The sequence below is a fragment of the Rhinatrema bivittatum genome, chromosome 14, assembly GCF_901001135.1.
Source record: "Rhinatrema bivittatum chromosome 14, aRhiBiv1.1, whole genome shotgun sequence".
Classification (NCBI taxonomy): Eukaryota; Metazoa; Chordata; class Amphibia; order Gymnophiona; family Rhinatrematidae; genus Rhinatrema; species Rhinatrema bivittatum.
In genome coordinates this window covers 8292291-8312498 of record NC_042628.1, presented here as the reverse complement: position 1 = coordinate 8312498, position 20208 = coordinate 8292291, and the positions used below count along the sequence as shown (strand labels likewise).

Genomic DNA, 20208 nt, shown 5'->3' with positions numbered 1-20208 from the left:
TTGTGCCAGCCCCAGTTGGCTGCAGGAGCGACCACAGGTCAAAGTTTAGCAAGGCATCTGTGTTTTGGGCCAAAGGAAGAACGAGGAGCTGGTATAATTAGGGACCTTCGTTTTCAGTTTTTATTTTATTTTTCATGGGAATTCCAATGTTATAACAAAATCAATGGAAAAATGACCTTTTACATCGGGTTTTTCTCCTGTCAGTTTTCCACTGATTTTTTTTTTTTTTGTCATAACATTCTGTATTAGGAGTTACAACCCAGAAAAAGGATCTGGATATCCTCATAGACAATACCTGAACATCCTCAGCTCAGTGTGTGGTGGCAGTCAAAACCATATACAGAATGTTAAGAATTATTAGGAAAGATATGAGGAATAAAATGGAGAATGTCATAATATCTCTGTATCGCTCCATGGTGAAACCACACCTAGAATACCATGTGCAATTCTGGTCATTACATCTCAAAAATGATATAGCTGAATTGGATAAGGTACAGAGAAAGGTGACCAAAATGATGAATGGAATGGTTCCCCTATGAGGTTCTTGTGGCCTGGTTTGGCCTCTGTTGGAAACAGGATGCTGGGCTTGATGGATCCTTGGTCTGACCCAGCATGGCAATTTCTTACGTTCTTATGAGGTTGGGTCTGTTCAGCTTGGAGAAGAGAAGGCTGAGAGGAGATATGATAGAGATCTATAAAAACATGAGTGCAATAGAATGGGTAAACATGAACTGGTTATTTACTCTTTCAAATAATACAAAAACTAGAAGACACTCCACGAAGTTAGCAAGTAGAACATTTAAAACAAATTGGAGAACATTCTTTTTCACTCAATGCATAAGCTCTGGAATTTATAGCCAGAGAGTATGGTAAAGGCAGTGCAGTTAGGCTTAAAAAATGGTTTGGACATCTTCCTGGAACAGAAGTCCATAACCTGTTCTTAACCAGGTAGACTTGGGGAAATCCTACTACATATCCCTGTGCGTTAGCAGCATGGGATCTATATACTGTCTGAGATCTTACTAGGTTCTGGTGACCAGGATTGGCCATTGTTGGAAACAATACTGGGCTTGATGGGCCTTCACTCTGATCCAGCTTGGCAGTTCTTATGTTCTAACATAGATCTATCAGTACTGCCCTACTATCAATGATCAACACCATACCTACGGTGCCCGATTCTAATCTGCTTTTAAGTGCCAAAAACCAGAATAAAAAATGAATCAAATAAATAAATCAGGAAACAAGTGCGAGTCGCATGGGTCCAAGAGAGCTGGGAGTTCTGTGCCTGTAAGGTTTAGAGCTCCTCTTCCTGGGCTGTGCATACATAAAATCTAAATAATCTCTTGCACAGCGGTGCTAGGAGTTATCTAGACTAGGGTAATAGATATCCTACTGTCCATGAGCAGGTCACCACTGCAAACCCACAGATATATCCAGCAGACTCTTGAAAAGCAGAAAGGAGCCTCTGCTTTCATACTGGAAGAGAGGGAACTTATCTTATATTTCCTGTTTGCTTTGGGTTGGTTTTTATGACTCAAAGACTCTAGAACTGCTCAGTAATCACTTTAAATGAAAACCATAAACAAATGCTGTGACATAGGGCATGTGTTTCTACTTTCCCAACTGTTCTTTTATCCTATGCTTTTTTTTTACCCTGAGCAAAGCTGATTATAGAAGGAACTACTGCCCAATGCCAGGGCAGGCCAAGAGCATGGCAGACCTGGCACATTTCTCCATGCTGAAGATCATTCAGATATGATGAGGTTTGTGGGGAGGGATGGTTAAATGCAAATGCTGTTTCTTAGTTTCCTAAATGTGCTATGAATTTAAACTTTAGAAGTGGTAGGGCCCAGGGCTTGGTCAAGAAACCTGGCTATGTAGACCTTTGCAAAATGGAAATGAGTATCAGAAAGTAACCTCAATCTACAACCAGCTGCATCCCTCAGTTTGCTGAGCTTTCCAGGTCATCTTTCCTTGGGGCACCATGAAGATATCAGCCAATTCAATTGCTACAAAAAAACCCAAAACAAAACTTCTCTATGATGGCCGAAAAAGACTGCATGACCCGTCTAATCTGGCTTTACAATTCCCGTCACTGCTGCGGTGATCCCCTGTATTTATCCCAGGCTTTCTTGAATTCAGATACTGGTTTTTTTCTCCACCACCTCCACTGGGGGGGCCGTTCCACGCAGTCACCACTCTCTCTGTAAAGAAATATTTCCTAAGATGACTCCTGAGACCACGCCCTTTCCCCCCTTGTTCTAGAGCCTTTGAGATATTTAAATGTATCTCCCCTATCTCGGCTTTCCTCCAGGGTATAGGTGTTTAGATCTTTAAGTCTATCCCCCTGTGCTTTAGAAGAAAGACCACCGACCATTTTAGTCACCGCCCTCTGTCTGGTTTATATCCTTTTGAAGGTGCCATTATTTAGCAGATGTATGTAATTCTGGTAGAAATAATTGTCCAATCTTTAGTGATTTCTCATTTTGTACCAACAAACACATCTTACACCCACAAGGAGGAAGCGTTTAAAACCCCCCTATCCCAATCCAAGCCGTGCCCTCTCTTGTCTAACTGTTTCCAGAGAAGGAGGCAGACGGAGTCTGCTAATAAAGGAGGTTTTTATTGCAACCCCCCCCCCCCTGCTGCGGCCGGCCCAGATGTGCAGCCAGCTGCGGCCGGGGGGCGGGGCCGAGCGGGGACCTCTGCCTTCAGGCCGCCCACACAAGGAAGTGGGTTCTTTGCGTCTCCCGGGCAGGCAGAGTCCAACTTTTGCCTCTGGGCTGCGGTTCGTGTGGACTGCTCAGAGTCCATGGACTAAGGCTCGCCTCACTTTCAAAGGTAAGGGGTCTTTTTTTGTTTTTTAATTTGACTTTGCTCCCCGAGACGAGAAGGGGCTTGGCCTGTTTTTTGTTTTTTTTCGGCAGCCGATCGCCTGCTCTCATCCAAGGGTGGTGCCACTTTCCGTGGCAGAGGAAGGCACCGCAGGGGCACCACCGAGGCTGGTGCCACTCTTTTTTTTCCTCCTTTAAACCATGATCCCGAGTGCCTAATATGCTGAACTGTGGTTTTAACTCTTTTTTCCCCCCCGAGTGAGAATTAGCTTTAAAAATATCTACATATTTTTACTCTTACACGCGCTCTTTGCTGCTGTGATTAGTTCTGTTTTTTTTTTTTTAAATGGGGACTGCATAAGGCAGAAGTGAAAAGAGGTGAGCGGAGAGGGGGTGGGATCGTCCCGGATGGGAGGGGGAGGGTGAGGACGGACAAAGGAGGGAGGGTCAGCTCAGATCATCAGCTCCCATCTTAGTAGGTGAAGACCAGAAGTTTGACCTTTTCGGCCAGGGCCAGATGTCCTGCTGCAGATGTTTGGGCGCGAGAGCTTCCTGCACGGATTTAGCTCTTTCTCTGGCCTGTGAAGCAGAGCTTGCACCGCGTTGCTTTTCTCCGCCCGCGGTTGAGTAACTTGAGGCCCCGCTTACGTCCAGTGCAGGATTTTCTCCTTTGTTGTCACAAATGGCCCAGTTCTAAAGATTCCTGGCCAAACGATCCTTATCCTGGCCTGAAGCTCGCAGGGAGCCGCCTCTTCCATGTCTGTCCTGTTCCTGTGCAACACCGGAGCGATGGGGGCTGATTCATCAATGAAAAAAAAAATTCTTACAGATGCAACCCCCCCCCCCCCCCCCCCCGCAGCTGAGAAAAAGAGGCAAACGGCATGGACCGGGGCGCTGACCTCTGGCTCTGATGAAAGAGTCGCTCTCCCAGGCCTCTGGACTGCAGCTGGGATCTCTTTACAAGCGGCTGTCACAGCAGAGCCAGAAAACTGCTGGTGGCAACCAAAGGCAGCTCCCAGCTTCCTCTCTTTAGCAACGATGTTTGGTTTTCAGGTCTTTTTTTTGGGGGGGGGGGGGGAGGGTTAGAAGTATTACAGAGAGGAGAAAAGTGGGGATGTGACTTAAAATCTTCTGGAAACAGCAATAGGTCATGGTTTTGTCACCTGGTGGTGGCCCCTGCTTGAAGCCCAACGGGGCAGAGACCAGGGGTGGCTTCAGCAGGTCACTGATAATCCGCAGCCATCGGGTCACCCTCAGCTCGGTGCTGGGCTTGACTTGCTGGCAGTCAGCTCCATGGACCCATGCAGTTCGTGGTGGTGCTGGTGCCCACCGCAGTGGGTGCCAGCTTTCTAAAAATGCCCCTTTAGGTCTTTTTATTTTTAGTATTTTGAAAGCAGCATTTTGTGATGTACCCTTAAGCAACGGGAATGCCTTAAGGCAGGAGCGCTCAAACCGGTCCTACAGGCTCCCCCAGACCAGTCGGGTTTCTCATGCATATTCATCAGGGATATCCTGAAAGCCTGGCTGGCCGGGGGAGCCCCTCTGCCCTAAGGTCCAGAAACACCAGATACCTTTTTAATCTGGCAGCTTTTTTAGTGGTTAATTCAAACAATCAGTAGGTGCTTCATTTTGTCTCCGACTTTTAATTCACCTTTGAAAAACTTTCCAGACTTTTATTTAGCTTTTGGAGTGGGGGAAATGGGGGCGCTGCTTATAATCTGATATCACAGACAGAATGGATATCCAGAGTGCCAGCTCTGGCGAGCACTCACACCAGTCTCTCTGAATGTGTCTAAATCGGTACCAGGGCCAAGCTGAGCTTTTGCAAAACCCCAAGCAGGCCCCCTCCCCATACAAACAGAATCACTGAAAAGAGGACTTTTCTTTTTAATACAAGATGCTGCTATAATGAAAAGATGCACGTGTTTTATTTTACAACCATTTCGAAGATATATATATTAAAGTAGTACAAGTTGTGCCACCTAGAATTAAAGGAGCATACTTTACTTTCCAATGTCCACAGATAAGAATTAATTTAAAAAAACAAACCAAAACACCCCATCAGGGTGTTCATGGTATGCTCAAAATTTGATGCAGATAGCAAAAAAAGTTACTGGGGAGGAAGCTATTAGGACAAAAAAAGAAGGAGATCTAGGAATAAGACCAAATGAGGATAGCTACTGCTAAGACAGGGCCAGCTGATACTTGGAAGACTCCCAGGTATGAATAAAGCACACAGGACTAAATGAGATTTTTCTATGTAAGGATTTTGTTTTCCAACTTATCTTTCAATGCCAAAACTACAGAAAATCAGATTAAGCACATTCAACATTAATAGCATCTCTGGAATTAAATAAAAATGATAATGAAAAAAGAGAACTTAATGGTTTTGTTTGCTTTCAACTATCACCTCTGTTGAAAAGAAAAAAAAAAAATATATATATATATAATATAATGAGTTTTTTAAACAGGGAAGCCCATGATGGGATCACCTTTGGCCGCCAGTCGGTCCTTCATGTTTGTTCACAAATCAACAGAAGGGCTCACAGGAGTAAATCAGCAGGTCCACCCCCTGCCCCCACCAATCCAAGGCAGCAAGCTAGGTATAGTCTCTTTAGGGACCTTCATTTTTACTTTTTATTTTATTTTCCCTGGGAATTTATTATAACCAACAACAATCAGTGGGGGAAAAATTAGTTGCTTTTTTTTCCCCTGCTGATTTTCTTGGGTATAATAAACACTGATAAATTCCCAGAGGAGATAAAATAGAAACTGAAAAGGAAGATCCCTAGGAAGCTTACAGCAGAAGGTTTTACTGTGAGGCAGAAGCAGGCAGCTGCAAAATGGTGTCTTGTGTTAAGAGCAGAAGGAAAGGGCAGGGTGTGAAGTGTGGACTGTTCCTTCAAGTTATGGCGAAAAAGAGAGGCAGAGTTTCAGGTTGAGTAATTTCCTGCTTCTAAATGAGGTGGAGTCCTAATCATGCATTCCCCAGTGCAGTGGTAACTGGTGAGGCTTGCAGGCCTGACAGCCAGCAAGCAAGCGTTCATATTTCGACCTGCAGGACCTCCTAGAGACGTTCAGAAAGAATGGATCAGCATCTTTTCTCACCCTCAGAACTCATTTCCTGCATTTTCTCTCCCTGGTCTGTCCATCTCGGTTTCAGCCCAGTGACCTCTCTCTTCATCCTTTATTGCACAGGCTGAGTTTCTCAGGGCAGGGCTCTCCCTACACGTTTTCCAGGAGCCACTGAGTCAAGAACACCAGAGACAATGCATCTGAGTATTATTTCTAATTCAGGCCCTGCTTTCTCTCTTCCTTAGTCTGGGGGAAAAAACATCATCTGGCAGAAAAGGGAAAAAGAGGCTTTTTTTTAATTTTTTCTTTTTTAAGTAGTTTTACATCAGGAAAAGCCAAACTGCTCCCAGCAAGTGGAAGGCATTAGTCAGCAGCATTAGTGCTGTAATGCAGACTGTTTGCTCGTAACAAAAACGCAGCATTTGTGATGCTTGGCAGTTCAAAGCTATGAAAGCTGATAATCTAGAAGATATTGTGAAAAGGTCAGATCCAAACCTAGGTCAACAAGCAGCCATCAGAAAGTGCTGTGTCAGATTTATATTTTGTGCTATAAAGTACTGAGGAAAGTTCCTTGCTCTTACATTTCATCTTTTGAAGCCACGCTTGGATTCTGTGCAGCACAAAAATCTCATTAGCAGCTTGCAGCTGCCATGGACTTATTTTTTTTTTTCCCCCTGCTCAGTGTCGACTAAGGAGCCGACGCAATAAAGTGCGCCCAGCACACAGGTTAACAAGCATTGGGGCACACGTTTTGGGCACTCACCCATAACCCTGATGCAATAAGGGGATCAGCGCGTAGCTAATAGCGCTTATCACAAGTAAATTCCATGCAAATGAAGCTATTCGCTATTACCCCGCAATGCATAAAATCCCTGTGCGTCCGAGGCGTGTTTTTTAAACCATAAAATTTTACGCCTGCCCCGGAGCAGGCGTAAAGTCCCATGTGTCAAGGGCTCAACTTAAAAACAAAAAAACTGCTTTTCTGTGGTTTGCGATGCGAAATAGGAAGAATCACAGAAAGCAGCACCCATGCAAAAAAAAAAGTCTCGACATAAAAAATTTCAGGCTGCACAATACACACGCTCTGGGCCGTGCATACTGTGTGCATATTGTGCTGGTAAAATAGCTGCCGCAGGATAAAATGGCACTCGTAAACTGAGCGTCCGTTTTCCTAACCTGCGCACAGTCATGTTTCCTGGTGCCAGATGCAATGGACGCGCTAGGGATGCACAATTTATCCCTAGTGCATCCTTTTTAGCGTGGCAGCTCATTTGCTTATTGCATCGAATGCTGAGAGGTGATTGTGTGCAAGTTTTTAGCACATCCATATTGCATCAGCCTGAAAGTTAGCAAATACTTCATCAACTGAATCTGAGTACAAACTTTAATAAGTGAGCTGCTCTTACAGACAGAGGAAGATGCCTTGCAGCTTTTCTGGAGAAAATGGCAAAAACCATCCAGTACAAAGAAGAGGTAATCTCTCTATCGCTGGAAAGCCATCTATAGAGTTAGTCATCCACCCATATAGATTGCTAACCCGCTTATGTTTGCCAGCTGTTTCTCTCTAATTTCTGCTCAGTTGCCTGCGGAGCAGCCCAAGGTATCCCTGGGCTTGAGGTGTGGGGAAATCCTTCCAAACGCACCATCTGTTTGCCAGTTGGTTCCAAGACATTAAGGACAGGTGAATCAGCCCCCATCTCTTCAGTGTTTACACAGGAGTAGATGGTGAATGGAAGCAATGTGTCCCCGTGTGCTTCAGGCAGAGCAGCACCTTCACGCAGGCAGTGGGACAAAACTAGGAATGGCCTGGAGCCATGTCGTAGCCTGGAGATGAACAGATCTGGGAATTTTCTCCTCTAGGCCACCAGTTTAAATCCCAGCTCAGGTAGCCTGGCCTATGTGAAGTGAGAGGATGGTTTCAGTCCTGCTGTCACTTCATTGCTGACTTGTATGACAAAGACAGAGAGAGAGAGAGAGAGAGAGATGCTTTTGTGGGATACTACAGAAAACCATTCCCTGAAATACTCCCAAGAACACACCAGACTAATACCTGAACCCAAACTATTTACTTTTCTTGCTTTCCCAGATCTACTATAACTAAGTAAATGAATGCACAAATGAGACAGCAGTGTGGCACGAAGCATTTTATAGGAGTAAGGAAAACTAGCTGCTAAGAAGTGATATCCTGCAGGAGGTCAAGCTTGCACAGCTGACACCTGGGAGATCCCCCAGTGTAGATGGGAACAAATGGGCAGACTGGGTGGGCTAATTGGTCATCTGCTATCTTACAGAAATAATCCCAATAAGCAATTGAATAAGATAAATAATAAACTAAAAGAAGCGGCTAAATGAAAATGAGCTATTGCTGATGTGCATTCAGCTCATTGAATTTGAGGAATTTTAATACATAACCCACCTTGAGAGACAAGCAAGCTCTTAACAGGAGTCGCTTCAATTCATGTTAGGGGCACTTGTGAGGGGAGGTTATTCGGGGCCTTCTAGACACTGTATCGTGGAAGAAAAGCCTTGCAGTATTATGTACTATTATTTAGTCAGCTTGACATTATTTTGCAAACCACATTTCTTCACAGCATTTCAGGAGGAAATGAGGGGCTGGCTGCCTGAATCCCCCAGCCACGCCTGGGCTAGATAAGAGCGAGGGAGGGAGAAGGCAGGCCACAGGGGGAGACCCAAAAGGTCAGCTTTTACCAACTCTGTTATCGTAATGTTCTGTACTTCATTAAGGAATGAGATTTTTATGTAACGAGTGACATCACAGCCATTTCTACAGCCGCAGCGGGATGTCAGAAGCAGAGTATTGTGACCTTGGATGTGCGTGAATAGTGGAAGATGACTTCTAAGGGTCTAGCAAGTTTCCATTCTTCTGTATTTTTGGCAAAATTTAAAAAAAAAAAAAAAAGTCTGTCTGGGCAATGGAAGAGAGAGCTGATGGAATGAGGAGACCCCCTAAAGAACAGATGAGTAGCTTGGCCTTGGGGGTGGTAAGCAGCAGATTTAAAATTTGCCGCTAATTGCAGAAAGGTGTAAGCCAAAGGTGGTCATCCCCTCCAATGGTTAATCAGCGCGGTCACTATCGCTGGGCTGCGTTCCCAACAGCCGTGGGAGCGCATAAGAAACTGTACGTGAGGGATGGAAGCTGAGGAAAGAAACTGGACAGATGGTGTTTTGTGGCAGCTGAGGGGCAGGAAAGGGTGGTGAAGCTCCCTCTCTGAATCTCTCCAGAGAGCGCAGCAGCAGCTCAGGAAAACTTTGAAGAGAAACACAGACGAGAGAGAGCGAGCGGTCCCATCTGGAGGCAGCCTCTCCTGGGAGGAAGGAGTGCAGAGGTGCCGTGCAGGTCCGATGACTTCCAGATGAGAGGAGCTCATCTGCAGGACTCTATTTATTTATTAGGTCTGTGACCTTCAGCAGCTAGCGCTGGGTCCACAGAACACCCTCCTGCTGTAGGAGGACTCAGGGGCTCCGTCATGGAGAACACCTTCACGGGTATTCAGCCCAGACTGCAGTGAGTGCCTTCCTTTTATAATCTGATGACACGTGCCTGGCCTTTCAAGAGATACTGAGCCTAACATCAATTTCTGTAGTAGATCATTCTTTTGTCCGTTTCTTCCCATGAGGTTTGCTGTTCCTCGTGCCCACAATGGGCAGGCCAGGATCTCACAAACACAAAGGACTGATGACGGGAATAGACAAGTTTTGTGTGATTATAGATCCCGTTTCCATACAAACTGAACTCTGCTGAAAGATTATATATATAGGGTCTGATTTCTCTGTTCCTTTTGGTGCATCTATGCACCTGCTTTACAAGAGTACTCGCTCATCTAGGAGAGTAAAGATTTGGGCGCACACAAGGCAAACTGAGGCATCTAATCCACCCCCTATATTTAAAGCGCCACCCAGTGGCAATAGCTAAGCACTGCTATGTGGAGGTACCTGGGTTCTGTCTTCTGCTCCCTGGGATGCTCTGGGGGAACTTGTGACCCCCCCAGCTGTCATTGTAATGGCTGAGTTGGTGGGGGAGGGGGGGGGGGGTGCGGGGTCAGAAAGCCAGGGTACTTCTGAACAAAGCTTCATGGCATTGTAGCCTAAAAGAAGCTGCAAGCCCTAAAACGAGCAGGGGGAAACTGCACGCAAACAAGAAAAAAGTCACATCCCATCCCCCCTGCGTGCACAGCTCATGAGTTCTTCTACTGCTCTGAGATTTGGCCTCTGGGCTCTTTTTGTAACAGAAGCAAAACTAAAATGCTGGCATCCCTTGCAACACCAGAATGGCCTCCGCGGAAAGAGGAAGTCAGCGCTGAAGTAGTAACTTCAGGCACTAACAAGAAATGCGTCTTTGTACAGAAGGAGGGGGAACAGGGTGGGGTTGTTTTTTCACTTTGTTCCAGCAGGAATCTGGAGCTTGATTAGAGCGTTCCGGAAAATTGGAACCAAATTTCCTGTTTCAGCAAAGCTTATCGGAGGCAGAGCTCTCCGGATCCTTCCCTGCCTGAAAGTGTGCACTTTCAGATGGTTTGCAGAGCGGCGTGCGGGGGGTGTACGGAGCTTATTCTAAGGACCACACAGCTGTAGCTTTAGTGAAATGTTGAATGGCACAAAAGGCCTGTGACTTTTCAATAAAGCTCTTGTTAAATTAGAACGTTATTGGTTTATTTATGAGAACAGAAGGGAATAGAATTCTATTTTTTCCAACATGTTCCTGTCTTGATTGCATGCCTTCAGGTACTCACAGTACACATGCTCTCGCTCTCGATTTTTTTAAATTTGAATTTTCAGCTGAATCGAACCAGCCTCTGTAGGCCTTCATCCTCAGGGACTGTAGCTCCTTCCCCCCCCCAGTCTGGTCCCTAGATGTAGCCAGCGTGCAGCGGCTGGGAGTCCCTGGACAGGACCCTTCTGTAACTGTTCCCTTCTCTTTGTACCCAGACATGGCCTACCACAGCTTTCTGCTGGAGCCAATCAGCTGCCACGCCTGGAACAAAGACCGAACTCGTAAGTGCACTTCCTGTTTGTGGGCAGGGATGTAAGAAAAGACCTCTTACTGCAAACGTGCAAGAAATAAAAAAGAGTCAGAGTGGGATAAGACCAAAGAAAGAGGCAAGTCGAGATTTGAATCACCTTCAGGAGTCTCTCCCTGTAAATGTAGTAAGTGGTACTTGTGCTTTTGCAGAAATTGCCTTCTGCCCAAACAACCATGAGGTGCACGTTTACAAGAAAGAAGGGGATAAGTGGAATAAGCTTCATGAGCTGAAGGAGCACAATGGACAGGTGACAGGTAAGTGCGCGTGGGGCAGCGATGGATCCAGGTGAGAGTACGCTGAATCTGATATTTTACTAGAATGGGCTAGCTGGTCGTTGCGCTGGCCGCTGAATTAACAACAAAATGAATGCATGGGAAAACTCATGTAGTCTTCCTAATCGCGTCATTGTGGTGTCAGTAAATTGATTACTCATGCAGCAGTGGGATGCATCACAGGCCTTCCTGACTCTCTTCCAGGCATTGACTGGGCTCCCGAGAGCAATCGCATTGTGACCTGCGGCACTGACCGCAATGCCTATGTCTGGACCTTGAAGGGAAATGTCTGGAAACCCACCTTGGTCATCCTGCGAATCAATCGTGCCGCCCGGTGCGTGAAGTGGTCCCCCAAAGAAAACAAGTTTGCCGTAGGCAGTGGCTCCAGAGTCATCTCCATCTGCTACTTTGAGCAGGAAAATGATTGGTGAGTTCTCACCCAGATGCTTTTGCCAGCTGACAGGAGGATGCTTTTTCCTGAGTGTTTCACTAGGCAGAGACACCGGGAGACTCAATCACCTGGATCGTTAGAGGGCCTAGCATGGAGACAACAAAGCCAGCTTGCACAGAACGACTGAGAGGAGGTGAGGCAGTGCAGTGACAGCCGAGCTTTGACACAGTCTCGTATATAATTGGGAGGAAGTGGCAGTTTCCTAGCATAGACTGCAGGTTGACTTGGCTATGGTTTCCAGCTAAGGACAGAAGAAGACGTGATCTTCTGCAGGTGGTTAAACTGTACAACTGACATCTGGGAGATATCCTTAGCTAGAGTAGTGTAGACAAGGCCAAATGGTCTTTTTTTTTTTATCTGGCAACATCTACTGTGTTATGATTCTGTCTCAGGAAATAAACACATTCTGAGCTTCAGAAACTTAGCTCACGGTGCAGAGACTGAGAAGGAAACAAAAAAAAAAAAAATAGTGGCTTTTAACCAGTAAACTTTGAAGTAGCTAAGACTTGCATGGTCTGCGTCCTTAGTAGAAAGTGCCTTTTCAGTAGTGGGCCATGTTTTCTCTTGCATATAGATTATATAAAAGGAAACAGATGCAATTTCAAGGTCAGGTCACAAGCGCAGCACAGTAAGGACAGAAGTACACGCAGAGCTGGTATAAAACTCTACAATTAATAAAGTGCATCTGCCGGGCTTACTAAAAGTTAGCACTGTAGCCCAGACTTTGGCAGAGTGTTGTGCAAACCAGGCATCTTTCTAAGGAGCTGTGAATGTACCCAAACGGCGCACTCCTGTCCTTTGCAGGTGGGTTTGTAAACACATCAAGAAGCCGATTCGCTCCACCGTGCTGAACCTGGACTGGCACCCCAATAATGTACTGCTGGCTGCCGGCTCCTGCGACTTCAAAAGCAGGTGAGTTGTTCGAAGCTCAGCGCCCCAGCAATGTAAAGGTGGCATTCTTACAGACAGACAGTTCTCTTCCACCCTGCCAATGTTGGTTCGCTGTGTGCAAAGGTTTTTGGTTTCATTACACTGTGAGCATTACTGTCTTTGATGCAAAAAGCCTATCAATTTTATGCTTGCAGCAATCCAATCCTTACAGTACAGTGGAGCAGCATGCGCACACACACACACTCTCTTGCATATTCACTCTCACACATACATGCTTCTTCTCACAATCACACCCTCACTCTCCTTCCTTTCATTCACTCCCAGACTCTCAGCACATGCACACTCACTCAATTCTCCTCCTCTTCCATGCACACACTCGTCTCAGGAACTGCAAACCCTTCACTGCCAAACACTTTGAAAAGTAACACAAACCCCTATGCAAAAAAATAAAAATAAAAAAAGAAAGACACCTAGAACCTTGCCATACCTTATCAGCACTATCTATGACACGGCAGCAATACAAATATACCATGCCCTAGAACACTAATACACCACCACCTGGGGTTAACACAACAAAGGCCTACAGCAAAACTACATGGTAACAGAAACACTGCACCTCTGTCACATATGCACAACACACAGACCCTTACCTAATACAGAATATGCAGCAGGTAGATTGCATGCACTGCCTACATTGTATGCAAGTCTATCTCATGCAATTTCATTATGGATATCCTAAAAACCAGGCTTGTGTGTGGCTCTTAGGGACCGGAGTTGGCCATCCCTGCAGAAGGGCATCATGGCAGGCATTTCCTCCCATCCGCAGAGGGCTACAACTGCCATCTCTGTAGCATCCCCAGTTCTGATCAATTCCAGCCCACCATCACCACCTCATTCACTTCATAGTCTTTGATGGCACTGCCTTTTGCAATATCGGACTTACCATCCACTCTGTGAAAGATCTGAGATTAACCTGCTTTACCACACGTCATGGGAAGGTTACAGCCTTGAAATGTGACCCATTTATTGGACCAACTACAAAGAGGCAGGTACATGAACTTACACGTGACATTTGCACAAGGGACCTGTGAACTCTCAAAAGCTAATATGATATCCTCTTTATGTTAATTCAATAAGAGGGATTACAGCCCACCAAGGTTCCAGGTGGATCCAGGACCACTTCAGGATCAGAAACACAGTTTTAGGACGAATGCCAAGTCGCGTTCTGTGGGTAAAGGCTGCTCCTGTGACCTTCCTTATGGCTTGCCTTTCTTGGTAGCCGTTTGTAGCATCCTGGACCCACAGTGACGGCGACACATGTCCTGTCTCGATTCTCTGGTGACAGCTGAAACATGTACTTGCATCCACTGAATCTTCATTTTCCTTCCTTCCTTCCCCTCAGGATCTTCTCCGCCTACATTAAGGAAGTGGAGGAGAGGCCAGCCCCCACCCCCTGGGGTTCCAAGATGCCTTTTGGGGAGCTGATGTTCGAGTCTGGCAGCAGCTGCGGTTGGGTGCACAGTGTGTGCTTCTCTGAAAGTGGCAACCGCATGGCGTGGGTCAGCCATGACAGCACCATCTGCATTGCGGATGCCAATAGGAAGATGGCGTAAGTTCCACCAGACCAACCTGGCACGTGGGGGGTGGGAAGATGGAGAAAGGTCAGCGACCGTTGCAGGTTTTTCTTGACTCGCTGGATTGAGGTGCTCACACGGTGCCACGGAACAGTTGCAGTTTAACTGCAATCTGGCCTTGAGGCCCCATCACCCCGCCAACATTTCAAAGCTTGGAAAAGGGAGGATGAAGAAGTTGTGACACATAGAGCCACCTGCACCTTTCTTTATAAAGTGGCCTCATTTTAAGAAAATCTGGTTGAGGTGAAATTTAAGGGGGAGCCAGAAAGTGGCCGATGGGATCTTGGTCCTGCTCGGCTTCATGTCGTACTACCAACAGCCAGTTACTGGTCATTAAAATGTACAGTTGGTAAGTTTTGATGCAATCTCCTTGGTCACAAAGAACATCTCCATATGTGTTTTGTTTATTAAATATTTTGTTTTTTCCCATTTTGGCCAAGGACACTCTGGGTGAGATATAAAGTAACATCAGCAATATGAGACAATAATAAAACAAATGATTTAAATAAAATACATCAAACCACTAAAACCCACAGTCAAAAAGCAAAAAACAATGAACCAGCAGTACAGAAAGGCCTCTGACAAAAACCAGTCTCTTAACCAGTTTCCTAAATTGCAAAGAACCTCAGCCAGTTATTCCAGACACGAGGGTTAATAGAAGAAAAAGTCCATTTCCTGGAACAAAACCAGCTGGGACCTACATCTGTGATACAATGAGTGGGTGGACCAACTCTACTCCTCCTCTCTTAAAACGTTCCTTCCACCAGCATACGCACACAGCTCAGGGCTTACTCCCTGGTCCCTAGGAGCAGAGGCTAACTGCTGTTTCATGTCCTTTCTAGCGTCACCTCCATGAACACGGAGACCCTGCCCCTGCTGAGTTTGATCTTCATCACGGAGAACAGTCTGGTGGCAGCTGTAAGTAGCTCACAGTTTCTGCTTGTGGCTGCCGAATGGGACTTCCTACCTTTTATCTTAGTCCTACTTTTCATGAGTTACAGGAAACTGGTTCTAAGGCCACAAGGAGGGTAAAATCTCCAGTTGGGATTCCTGGGTATGGCCTAACGCATCAATGCATATTTATTTGTAAACTGCACAAAGCTATGAAGCCCTTTTGAGGACTGAACTAAAGGTGTGATGTAAGGTGAAATCAAATCCGCTTTCACTATCGATGTAACTGGAGTTGCGCCCCCTCCTCCCACGGGAGAGGAGTGCCGCGCTGCAAAAGGCAATGAACAGCCGGATGGCGCATTCTCCACTTTTTTTGTTTATGGTTGATGACCCGTAAACCCGACTTATTCTTTAGAAACTGCAAATGGAAATGCAAAATATATTTCCTATCACATACAATTGATATCTGTGAGGGGTGGAGGGTAGAATGCGGGTGGGAGGAGTCTGGATCATGGGAGGGCACTCGTTTCACCTTGTCTTCCTTTCCCCTTCCTCTCTCCCCAGTCTTCGCATGGCAGGTGCCAGCAGCACTTTCCTAACCCCTCCCTTGCATTCTCTTTGCTTGCTCTTCACCTCCTTCATTTGCACTCTTTACTTTCTCCTCCCTCTCTGACATCACCTGCTGCAGTTCTTTGGCTGGGGTCAAGCTCCGGCTCATTATGGCACTGCCAGCCCCCTGGTGGGAGTAGGCCTGGGTTCCCTGCTGGCCCGGTACTTCATTTATTGGCATGCCAGGGCTTCTTGTACTGGGGCCTTTATCCCACGCTTCAGTGGCTGGGGTGGCAGGCATTCTTCAGCCACTAGATCCTGCGTGCCACACTAGCCCCATGATTCATTCACAGGCACACCAGGACTTCTTCGGCCACTAGAGCCTGAATTCTCTGCCTGCTCCATGGGGCCAAGACCTCTGGTGCTGTTGCCATACACGCTGTGTGCAAAGATACAAAGACAAAACCCCATGCATCTAACATTTTTATAAAGAGAGATCTGCTGCTGCTGTTACAGGAAACCTCTCTAATATAGTGCAAGTATGCAGTATCTAATGTTGCATATAATCTTTGGGTGACAAACTCTTCTCATTGCCACTGCATAAGGAGGCTGCATCCGTACCCTTTAATGGCTGTAAAGAATTCCCTCTGAGAGAACCTCATCGTGCACCCAAAGCTCTAAACCTTTCCTCTGTCTTCTAGGGCCATGACTGCTACCCAGTGCTTTTCACTTACAATGAGGACAGCAGCTCTTTGACCTTTGGAGGCAAGCTGGATGTGCCCAAGCAGAGCTCTCACCGTGGGCTGACAGCTCGGGAACGTTTCCAGAACCTGGACAAGAAAGCGAGCTCCGACACCAATAACGTGACCCTGGATACCATGCACAAGAACAGTATCAGGCAAGGGGAAAAGCAAAGTGCAACAGCAGGGAAGTCAGGGACCTAGATAAGGGCCAGAAAGTCAATCCCCACTCTTAATGCACGCGTGGGTCCTGAGATTTATGATCACAAACGGGATGGGGACTAGCCAATGCAATCAAGGTATAAATGCCACAGTCCCTTCTTGTATCGTGGATTTATGAATGCCTCTATTTCATCCTACTTTTTATCTGGTCCTACCCCCCCCAGGGAAAAAGCAGAGGTCCGGACCTTCTGCTCCAGCTCTGCAGCGAATGCTTAAGCGCAGACTTTTGTGTCCTGCGTTTCACTGGGTATAGGAAGCGTAGGACGTTAGTCCAGATAACAGACCCATGGTCCTGTTCAGAGTACAATCCTGGCAGCGGAGATTAAAAGCCTGCTCTCGCCGTGCTTCTGTGTGACCTGGGCAGCTTTAAGTAGTTCTCCTTTGGGGGGGGGGGGGGGGGGGTTACTTTATTTTACAAACAACAAAAGAAATATTGCAAAACATTTAGCCCAGAGCTTGAATAGCAGTTGCCCGATGCATTCAGGTCAGTTCAGATCCAAAGAAAGGGAGCATTTACTTATCTGCTTTTTCCCTTCACAGCCAAATCTCTGTCGTACAAGGTAGCAAAGCCAAATGCTCCAAATTCTGCACCACTGGCATGGACGGGGGCATGTGTCTCTGGGATGTCAAGGTAAGGAAGGCAGGAAACATTTCTTGCCTGCCAGCTGTTCCCAGATGGCAGGTGGGGCAGCGCTGGCCCCCCGTGCCGGCCCTGAGGGGAATTTCTGTGGCTGACAGGCAGCCTCCTTCCCTCAGTAGTGTGGCTGAGCCTTTCCAGGCTCTGGTGCTAAGCAATGCAGGCTGCATCCTAAAGCGCAGGGACAATCAATACTGCTCCTGTTAAACGTTTAGCACACAGAGGTGGCATTAACCATAAACAGGAGCTTTTATTTCATTCCTCTCTCCTTGCAACCTCTGGCATAAGACTGAAGTCTGAGAAATAAGATCACCTTTGCTCGGTTTGGTTTCCAAGTGCTCTTTAGTCAAAAGTAGCTCAAGTCTCTTTCCTCCCTCTCGTCTGGCCAATAAGCGTGATGGCCAGAGTTTCCATCACATCAGGGCCCCAGGCCTGTGCCCTCCAGGATCTCCCACACCATTACCTTCCACTGTGCTGATGGGCACCAAGATTCCCCAAACGTGACGTCCGTAGTGAGAAGGACCTCAGCCGGATCAGGGCTCCTCTGCACCCCAACTTTCCAGCTGCGGGGCCCAGTGTAGCAGACGTTACTGTGCTTCTGGCTTCATGGAGGGAAGCACAGCATGGGCCATGTTAAAAATCACTAACCTAGCACCCCCGCCAGGGACGCTGCAGAACAGGGTGGAGTAACGCTCTTGCTTGTTGTTGCAGAATTTGGAATCCGCCATGAAAGATCTGAAGATCAAGTGACCGGGCTGAAACCTGGACGTCCTTTCCAGGGCAGGCTTACCATGACAAATCTACTTTTCCTTCCTGCCTTGCCAATGCTGATTTTTCTTGCAGCCTGCCCTTTTTTTTTTTTTTTTATTAGCAAAAGAAACAAAGATAGCCTTAGGTTTTAAAATAAAAAGAGGAAGTTTGGTACAAAGGCATTCAAGATATGTTGCAAAGTTCAGTTTCCTAGGAGCTGCTTAGTAACGCCCTTTATTTTTAGATAAAATACATGCTGGTCATAAACTGCTTAAAGAAACTGCCACAAATAAAGTGGGGGAAAAAAAAAGTCTCTTTTCATTTGAATAGAAGATATTAATGTTTTGTGTGGTGATCTGTTTCCAGGAAGGGATTGTAAAACTCAGCAAGAGCTGTGGATGGTCTCCATTTCTAGAAAGGGATTAATTGGCATTTTTACAGGTAATGGTCATGCTTACCTGTATGGGGGACCTTTTGGACTCTTTTCCTACCCATCTGGTACTGCTCCAGCCCTCTTGTTGTTACAGGGAAGATGGGAGGGGCCATACTCGTAGCTGCTTTCAAAGACCCAAACCTGCTTTAATGCCAGGCCATACCAGCTGGCATTAAAGCAGGTTTGGGTCTTTTGAAAGCAGCTTTATCTTACAATTTGACATCCAGGCTTCGGAAGGAGCATTCAAAAATGGAGGAAATGTTTTTCAAAGTTTGCATGAAAACAAGGAGAAATTTAATGGTGAATTCATAGCAACTAATTGGGCGGAATCTGCCATTATTAAAAATTTTAGGAATTTAAAGTGAAAACTATGAAGAAAAGTATTTTTCATAACTAAGGCCCAGGGGCAAAATCTCCACTCCTTTGCCTTTGTGTGAGGGCTTCTGCACCTCTCTGTACTCAGCACGGCATCAAAGCTTGCATCCTTGCACCAGACTTTTACCTTTCTTTCATGGTGTCACAATGTCCCCTCATGAGGGCAAGCAGGCTGGTACTGATCCCAAGGAGAAACTGGAGCTGCCTGAGGAGCGTAACTGGAGAAGCACCTGCAGCAGCCACCGGGGGACAGTGCCTCTCACATTATCTCAGCTTTTCAGACAGGTCCTCTCTTCATAGAGGAGCTCCAGATGGGTGTGAAATAGAGATGCACACGTTAAAGAAAAGTAAGAATCATACCCGTGCATTAATTTTTAAAGGCTTTTCAATATAAACCAAATGAAAAATGGCCTTGTGCTCCTCAAGTTGTCATTTTAAGTACAGTAAGTTGCAGGGTCCTGGCTAACTTTCCACCCTAATCAGCCCAGCTGGAGGGAAGTTATGTCTCCAGGATCAAAACTGAATCACCACACCAGTTCTTTTCGATGATGTGTTGAAAGTGCTAAACATAGAAATGATTAAGAGCCTTGGCCCTAGTGTGGTAAGTAAAAATGACTTGGTATTTTGCTGTGGGGTCAGTGGAATTTGGACATTTCACAGTGGCAAACTCTTTGGCATCAGCCAGGTACTCGTGACCCAGATTGGCCATGGCTGGAGACAGGATGCTGCGCTCAATGGACATTTGCTCTGACTCAGCACAGCATCTCTTATGTTCACATGGCTACCAGTGGGAAGGTCAAAGCAGTTTGCAAGCTCTTCAGAGGCTTGTCATTGATTGGTTTCAGAGTAGGGAGAAAACTGACATCCAAAACATGAATTGACAGGGTGAACAAGTGGACGATGACATGCCCCGCCATTCTTTTCAGTCACCTTACTATAAACCTCATGATGTAGAATATTGACCAGTAAATACTAATCTATAAAAGATTACAATCCCAGGAAATGAAATATACCCTCAGAACATTCACCTCTTGCAGATTACACACTTAAGTGAAAATTTCATGCACCAGCCAAACCAACTACTAGGGCTGTCCATAAACACAAAAGCAAAATGCTACATACTGTTTCTATTTACATAAGCCCAGATCCTAGCAATTTGTGGGCTGTGCAGGAGTCCATACTAGGAACTCATAATAAGGTAACATGATGAAACTAAAGCCGAAAAGGAAAAGACGTTTTAGCCCTGCCTGAGGGCACGTCCCCAGCTGAAAGCAAAATCAAATTTCTAATTCCATTGTCCTGTAGCAATCTGCCAATAGCAGGACTTTCACCTCTAAGGATGGAGCGCAAAGGTGGGATGTATTGAAAAACAAACAAAAAAAAAAACCCAACACTATAGTGCTCCAGGAATG

General features: G+C 46.1%; 1 protein-coding gene across 1 annotated transcript; it reads left to right on the top strand.

Moving 5' to 3' along the window:
* Positions 1-2684: 2684 nt before the first annotated feature.
* Positions 2685-18298, top strand: ARPC1B (actin related protein 2/3 complex subunit 1B). Its single transcript, XM_029577592.1, has 10 exons — positions 2685-2841; positions 10857-10922; positions 11101-11205; positions 11428-11650; positions 12479-12586; positions 13968-14174; positions 15042-15117; positions 16341-16537; positions 17142-17232; positions 17950-18298. Exons 2-10 carry the CDS (start codon positions 10859-10861, stop codon positions 17986-17988), a joined length of 1110 nt encoding a protein of 369 aa, XP_029433452.1. The 5' UTR covers positions 2685-2841; positions 10857-10858; the 3' UTR covers positions 17989-18298.
* Positions 18299-20208: the final 1910 nt, after the last annotated feature.